This window comes from Nothoprocta perdicaria, unplaced genomic scaffold (assembly GCF_003342845.1).
Source record: "Nothoprocta perdicaria isolate Ctin4 unplaced genomic scaffold, notPer1 scaffold_131, whole genome shotgun sequence".
In the NCBI taxonomy this organism is placed as follows: Eukaryota; Metazoa; Chordata; class Aves; order Tinamiformes; family Tinamidae; genus Nothoprocta; species Nothoprocta perdicaria.
In genome coordinates this window covers 1408961-1417198 of record NW_020454439.1, presented here as the reverse complement: position 1 = coordinate 1417198, position 8238 = coordinate 1408961, and the positions used below count along the sequence as shown (strand labels likewise).

General features: G+C 42.3%; 1 protein-coding gene across 1 annotated transcript in view; it reads left to right on the top strand.

Annotated features, from left to right (window-relative positions):
• IGFBP3 (insulin like growth factor binding protein 3) overlaps positions 1–8238 on the top strand; it is a 15677-nt gene that overhangs the window by 952 nt on the left and 6487 nt on the right. The window contains exons 2-4 of the mRNA XM_026033689.1: positions 5–257; positions 4110–4336; positions 7063–7182. Coding sequence (XP_025889474.1) covers positions 5–257; positions 4110–4336; positions 7063–7182 — 600 coding nt within the window. The remainder of the gene's footprint in view (positions 1–4; positions 258–4109; positions 4337–7062; positions 7183–8238) is intronic.

Sequence of the window (8238 nt, the reverse complement as noted above, 5' to 3'; positions counted from 1 at the left end):
GCAGTGCAAGCCGCTGCAGGCCGAGTGCGCGGAGCGCGTGCGGGAGCCCGGCTGCGGCTGCTGCCTCACGTGCGCGCTGCGCCTCGGCCAGCCGTGCGGCATCTACAGCGAGCGCTGCGGCGCCGGCCTCAGCTGCCAGCCGCGGCACGACGAGGCGCGCCCGCTGCAGGCGCTGCTCGAGGGCCGCGGGCTCTGCGCCAACGCCACGGCGGGAGGGAAGCTGCGCGCCTTCCTGCTGCCCGGTGCGCACTCCGCAGGTAAGACCCGGCGCGGGGACAGGAGGACACCCACGCTGCATGCGCAGCCACGCCGGGTGGCACGGGAAGAGCGGGGCGAGTGGGAAGCAAGTTGCGCACGTTGTTGCGCGCTCCTGTGCAACGCCGAGTGCCGACTAGGGGCTCCCCGCAGCAACAGAGCGGGCGCGCTCAGCCCCTCCCTGTTTGACCTTCTCTGCGGCCTGTATTTCATGAACACCACTAGTGCGAATTTGCGCCTTGCAAAAGTCACTGTTGCCCTTTTAGTAGTAACAGTAATAACAGTAATGATCTGGGGCAGTTGCACTTTGCTTCTGTGATGGGCGCCAGAATGGCTGCTGTGTTGACCATCGTGCAGGGAGGAAGGTGAGAGGCCCGTGAGGGAGCCTTGTTCCTCGAAAGAGCATGCGAAGAAGCAGAGGTGTGGAGCTGACTGCAGTTGCCCCAGGGAAACTTGGGGAGAGGGACAAAAACTGGAAAAAAAGAAAAAGGGAAAAAACTGAAGGATGTGGGGTTGTTAGGTGCAGTCCTAGCTCAGGAAGATGGTTATTCAGAACAACGTATTTACACAAAAGTAGTTTTGAGAGGACACTGTGATTATTTCCCCTCCTCCCCTTGCACTGCAAATAAGCGCTCAGTTCAGCAAAACTTTCCCATAGCTCTTGCATGTCTTGTACCAGAGACCTTCATAGAGCTTTTTTTGTTGTTTTAAGAAGCAGGGAAGATTGGGGGGGAAAAAAAGTCCTGTTAGCATGCACATTTGGCAAGTTCAGAGGCAGGGAAACTTGGGATTGGGATCAAGAAAGCATAGTCCCTTTGTGCAAACATTTCATTAAACTGTTTGCTAACCAACAGAAAGTATGTTAACATTTATTTAATAGAAAAGTGTGTCAAAAGGCTTTCCACTGTTTGCATTTTTAAAAAGCCTGGCGTTTCTCTCTGCCGGCTTGCAGGGACTCTTTGGCTGGCCTCTCCTTAGCTGTGTGAGAGGAAGTGGCACCAGTGCCCCAGCTCACTGGCTGCTCCAGCACGAGGAGATGCCTTATTATAATTATTTATGTGCTGTGCCCCAGCTGAGACCATCTGAATGAGCGCGGATTCAAAGGTGCTCATTGAAATTTTAAATCTTGCTGGAACATGGAACCACTTCCTCTATCCTGTGAACTTGACTTTGCATATTAAGCCTGCAGAGGAGCTGAGAGATGAGGGGAAGATTCCCTCCAGAAATCCGAGACTTGGCACTGTTTAATGAAGAGCTTTAGGTTGTATGGATGACGGGTTAGGCAGGGAGAAAGGGAAAAGTAGAACTGCACTTGAGTTCACCACCAAAAAGCTTTCCAGTTTCAGTGTAAATGGTCAAGATACCGAGTTCCTGTTTGTGCATTCTTGGCTCACGGAGCACGCCTGTTTTGAAATCAGTTGGAGCTCTAATTGCTTAAAAAAAGTGGGAAGCGGATCCTTTGTCATTCCCACTCAGGGCCTGAATGCTGAAAACTCCCTTTCTGAGAGGAAACAAATATCCTGAGCCCATATGCCTGCCTCTTTAGTGGGGCTGCTAGCGTTTCATCCCAAATCCCGCACTTGGGAGACCAAGTCTGCATGACGCAAACTCCTTCTGGCCAGTGTCAGGCCTCCTCCCTGATGCACAGCTAGTCCTGCATCATATACTGTGCTTTCTGTCATTAGTAATTTGCAGAAATTGCAAAAAAAAAAAAAAAAAAAAATCGCCCCCAAAAGAAAAAAAAAATACCCTGGTGTGGGCAGTGTGTGTTACACTAGCTTCTTAATACCAAATATAGTAGGCCACTGGACTTCTTTTACAAGTTGAGTTTTCTGGGCACTAAAATGAGATGATGTAGTGTGCTTATGCAACCCTCCTAGTCTGTTTTCTGAAAGAGAGCAAGTCACTTTTTCACAGAGCACTTTTGTTTCCATTAGGGCTGGATGTAAAGCTAACATGGCACCGGGTTTTATAGGGCCAAGTCGTCAGAATGTGCTTCGCAGACTAAAATGTGACATTATAGCTGCCCAGATGTAAGAAGTGCTGTCTAGGCGTGCGGGTTTGTACAAACCGCAAAATGATCAGCCTGCTGATTATTTAATGTGCATTAAGAATACTTTCCACCTATTTTTGGTAGACCTGGAAAGCTAATGAATGGGACTGACTGCAGAAAACCTAGTGGGCAATATAGTGTTTATATATAGGAGATCCAGGTTTCTGACCTTCTATTGTGTCCCCTCTTCTTGCACATTTCATTAAGAGCATGGAAAAAAAAATCTCTGTTCAAAAACAGGACATTAAACCACCAGAAATATGTTCAAATACCACTGAGAGTCTTGAGTTAAACCCACAAAAGCCAGGAAATTTAGACTTAAGACTTGAACTTCCTTAATCCATTTGCACCGGGAGTTGGATTTTCCCGGTCAATTATGTCCATTGCCAACAGTGGCTACACTAAAACCACTGGTACCAGGATGTGAGCTCTCATCCCTCCTCCTCGTGTCCCTCCCCTGTGCCTAGGTGTTGCCAGAGACACTGGGCTCCGGCTCCATGGGCTACATGAGCGTGGCCTTTTAGGCGCAATGTTGAGTTTCTTCTAAGCTTCTGTGGTTTCTCAGCGAGCTGTGGAGCATAACTTTATATTAGAGATTTCCATGATATTCTTTGAACAACAGGTTATCACTGTGCACTCCCAAGATTATTTCCTTTACAGGGAAAAAAGAAAAAAAGAAAACAGTGAGCAGCCAGGGCACTGAAACACATCAGCAACTAGTGTGACTTAGCGGATGGGAAGATAAAGATACAAACTTGAAAAATTCCTCAGAGGAAAGGCAGCCAGTTACAGTTACACTGCAAGAGGCTCCTCCGGGAGAAATGCAGGATGGACAAATAGCTCAGAAAGCGAAGGAACACTGTGCTCATGCAGGATTTAGGGGAGAAATGTGTTTCTCCTGTAGTTTCATGGGTGGTAATTTAAGAGAAAATATTTTCAAAGCTCGGAATGAAAGCAGATGTTTGTGCTTTGACACCACTGCAAAACGAATGCCTTTTTCTTTTCTTTTTTTTTTTGTCTGTTTTGTACACCTAGAAATGTTTCTAATTTTAAACGGTTTAAGAATGCAACATGCCACTTTATTTTTCTTTCCCATTCAGTTTGGAAAATAAAATTAAGAAAGAAAAGCAATGTTAAAATTAATTAGAATCACTGAGCTCAACCTGGTAGCACTTTTTGTATTGACACTTTTTTTTTCTTAATTACTTTCCCGGGGAAGAAAAGAGTTGCATGAAACTCAGTGAGTTTCCTGAGTTAGTTGTGTTTAATTAAACTTCATTAAATCTGCTCTAGGTCAGGAATAAATTACTCAGATCCTTTGCGTCTCGCACTCATGAAGTTGCTAACAAGAGTTAGTTCTAATGCTGGTCCAAAGCTTGGGAAGGGGCAGGAAATGGTGCAGAGCTGCCCCCTCCTGGCAGCAAACCCAGAAAACTCTGTGGAGAGCAACAGTAAGAAGTTTGAGCATCCCCGAATTAAGGAGGATTTGAAATTCAAGGGATGTGAAGAGCTTTCCAGTGATTAATTGGAGAGGAAAAAAAAAAAAAAAAGCATATATGCAGCAACCTTGAAAAGATGCACTAGGAGTAAAGAATTTATTCATTTTATCACTGTTCTTTATACTTAAGTGAAGTCTTTATACTACAGTGAAGATGCTGTTGCATTCACAATATGGACTTGTTCATGGCTTTGTATGTTATTATTTTGCAAATTAAATTTAAAGGCTAATTTAGTGGTCTCAGCTGGCGGATGATTAACTTTTCTTCTTCACTTTTCTTCTTCATTTTTTTTCTATTTGAAGGAAATTCCAGTGATTCAGAGGAAGACCGAAGTACCAGTAGCATAGAAAACCAGGCCTTCCCAAACTCCCACAGGGTGTCAGATTCGAAATCGCACCCGCAGCATATCAAAATAGATATCATCAGGAAAGAGCAAGCCAAAAATACACGGCGCTACAAAGTGGAATATGATTCACAAAGTACAGATACACTGAATTTCTCCTCTGAATCCAAACAAGAGACTGAATATGTAAGTATTTTTATGAGTAAAAATTTATTTTCCTGCATGTGAGTGTGCATTTGTATGTGCCCTTATGCATGTGCTGCATTTGACAATGTTAATAATAGTAAAAACAAACAAACAAAAAAAGAGATAATTGTTGTAGAAAATTGTTGTTAGAAAATTCTGGCTGGTACTGGTTTGACCTACTGGACTTAGATATGTAGATAATTAGCCAGACCAAATAGATGATGTTCAGAAAACACGGAGGCTTAAAGTATTGATGTTTACATTGATTTTAATATGGTTTTCATGGGCTGATTTTTAAAGAGCAAATGTTCTTTCCACCTATTATTATCATGTATGGTCTCAGAAACTGGCTTAGCAATATCAGCAGTTTGATTGCAAGCAGCATTATTTGCTTGCAATATGGCAGCAAAAAGGAAAGGCTTCACATTCAGTGCTCTAGCACTGTGCTCATCCCCCATGGAGCACATCAAGGAAGAGAAATTAATCTGAAGGGCCTCAACTCAGTATTTGCATGACAGGCCGGAGTCTTGTAGTCACAGTGTAGGAGACTTGTAGGCATGGTGTTGGCCTGTTACACCAGCAGGCAGGAGCTCACCGGCACATAGTGCACAACGAAGATACAGGCTTTGCCGGGCAACCTCAGTAACATTCATTTGAAGAGCTTTGTTCTCTAATACTTGCTATCTGGGAACTTTGTGGCTGATAACTTGGTTATTCCCATGCCTGTGCCAGATGACGTTAAAAATAATTGCTGGATACACTTTAGCATTTCATCAGAAGAGCCATGCTAAAACCATATATAGTTTCCTATCTTCAAAAGAAGGTTTCCCTGCTTAGAGGAGACAGATCTGTCTGAAGTGTGTCCTCTTAGCTTGAAACATCAAGGTTGACTGTCCTGTATGTTCAGTTTATCACAAGGCCCAGTATTCTGGTAAAAATCCTTTTACATCTGAGTTTCAGAGTATCTTCCTTCCGAAAACACAAACTGCTTATAGTGAAAGATCAGCTTCGGTAACTCTGAGAAAATTGAATCCTGGCCTTACGTAGGAGAAGCATTTCCCCTTCATATGCAAAGGGCCCACTGACTTAACAAAACTGCTCATGGCTTGAAAGACCAGAAGTCCATCTGGGTCAGATGCCTTTGTAAGCAAATGCCTTTCTAGCTATGTCTCTGTATGTTTGCTTTTGATATTGATCTCGCTGACTCTTGAAGTCTACTTCAAAAAGAGAGGAAAAAAAAAAAAAAAGAAAAAAGAAAAACTGTTGCATGTTTTGTAGACCTAGCTCAGGACCAGATCTTTGGAAGCATGTGATCTGCAGTCAGTGTGTCTGAACAGTTTTATTTATTTAAGGAACTACCCATAAGAGCAGCAGCTTAAAGAACATGTTCAGAGCTCGAGAGATTGATACTGAAAGAAAATATATGAAAGCTGCAAGGAAAGTATTTGCTGACCCCCAAATCAATTTTAAACTTCACCAGGACTGTTGGATCTGTATGCTTTCAGACATGCAGATGAAAGACACTTTATATGAGCAAACTATTAATATTACAACTTGAAGGATAAGTATCATTACTTCACTAATTAAGAATTGCCACAGTGAGTCGTTGTGTTGTTACAGCAACTCAAGCATTTTAAACCCATGTAACCATGCAAAGGATTTTTTTCAGGTATGTGTTTAAGGAGTGGATTGGTGGATTGAGTCAATAATATGCTCTAACAGGAGCATGGCTAAGCACAGAATTTGCAGGCTGTAATTCTTGAATTTTAATCCCATTGCTGACACTGGCTGCCTTCTTGGCCTCTGGCAAATCTTGAACTCCTCTGCTCCTGGTTTTCTGCCCGTAAAATGGGGCTGGTAATGTTTTACTCCCTACCTCAAAGGGCTGCAGTGAGAAATAATTAGTTGGCATTTGAGACATGCTCTTAAAAATGCTTCTGTAAGTTCTTTTTATCTCAGTGTCCTAAAGCTAATCCTTGCTGCATTATTGTCCTCCTTTCACAGATGGAGAAACTGATGCAAAAAGAGCCTGACTTATCTAATGAAAATGTCGCATCCATTTGTTTGCATTGCTGCAGCCATTTGGTCCTGCTGAGACTTGGAATTGTTGTCCCAAGATAGATTATTTAGACTCTGCTTAACTATAGAGATAGAGAAGGAAAAAGATCTTGTTCAGTATTTTCAAATATATATATATATATATATATATATATACACACCATGTACGAGACTACTTGTTTTCAATGAAATCAATTTCATTGAGGGTTTTAGATCCAGTATTGTCACAGAAATAAATGCCACTGGAGAAGAACAACTGAGCAGTTTATTTCCAGTCCCCTTGGTAATGCCTTATTTCCCAACTTTCCATAGCATGAATTATAAGAACTTGTATACTGGTTAGGCCTTCCCTTACATGTAGGTGGTTGTGATTACATCTGGAAATGCCAGTCTGTGCCTGCGTGTAGCAGAGAGTGTTTAGAAGTCAGTTTATTCTTAATGAAGCATGATCTCAAAATTGTACCTGGGAATGGTCTACTTTTGACATTGCTAGCCATCAGCCATCTCTTTTTTTGTGTGTGTGTATTAAGTACTGGAGTATTGGAACTAAATATTTCCCGTTTAAAGATTTACTAGACTCTTGTTTCTGCAAATGCATGACAACATTTATGCAAAACACATTTGAGAATTAATTTCACTTACGCTTTCTCAACCCTCCTCATTAACAGGGTCCCTGTCGCAGAGAAATGGAAGACACATTAAACCACCTAAAGATCCTAAATGTCTTGAGTCCTAGGGGTTTCCATATTCCAAATTGTGACAAGAAGGGGTTCTACAAGAAAAAGCAAGTAAGTACATTGTCTTGATCATTTTGGTGAATGCATTTTACTTTTTATGTATCTCTGCAGAAGGCATTACGTAGCATTTCACTGAGGTACTCATTTAATCCCCCTTTTAGGACCAGATCTTCTAGCATTGAACCTTGTCAAGTAGGGACAGTGTTTTTATTTGCTGTTGGTCATGACAACCGATTAATTTGTGAAACTTCATACCTAATCACACATGAGTTGGCTGGTGTCCTAGATACTAATGCCCTTCAGTTTAAAAAAAGCAATGCCTCTGTAATAACCCACAGAGCTAAATGTTGCAGTCACCAGATGACTGCAATAGATCAATGCTTTGAATTGCAAATAGCTGCCTGAGAGTTCCTAGAAGAACTAGGCTAGATAATATTACAAAAAGCAACTTGAGTAAGGCATATATCTGTCCCTTATATGCTGCACAGATCACTTGCAAAATCCAGGTCGTGTTATCATGAAAGCGATACATTTAGTAGTTACTCTGCAGCAAGGGGGACTTTTCAATAGTTTTTGGTTTTCCATTTGCATTTGGCACTGGGATTGTGACCTTTCTTGACAAACATGGACCTAAATGGCAGGTATCCTGGCTCTAGTCGAGCACATTGCCCTCCAGTCAGTGCTGCCTTTGAAGCTCATTCGGCAACTCAGAGGAGTGCATAGTATACCAGGTCCTTTGCTGAGTGTACACACATTGTATAATTCCAGTATTTAGTTAATGACCTGTCCCTAAGTGTATTTCTTGGTGTAATTCAAGAAATTCTTGAATTCTGAGGTTAAGATTTCCCTAACAGCATGCCTCTGTGGAGAGAGATTTTGTCTGTGGACAAGCCATTTGGGTTTACACAAGTTAGGTACCTCCTCTATATCTCTGGGAACCGCAGCAGTGGCTTACTTAACATGTTATTAGCTACTGCAGTTTGTCAGTTGGAGGTGAGAGGCCAACCCCTGACCAGACAACCTCATTTTAGGAAGGGTGTCCCTCTATTGCGTGGCTTTCAACTTTCTTAGAAACAGCTTTTTTTTTTTTTTTTTTTTTTTTTTTTT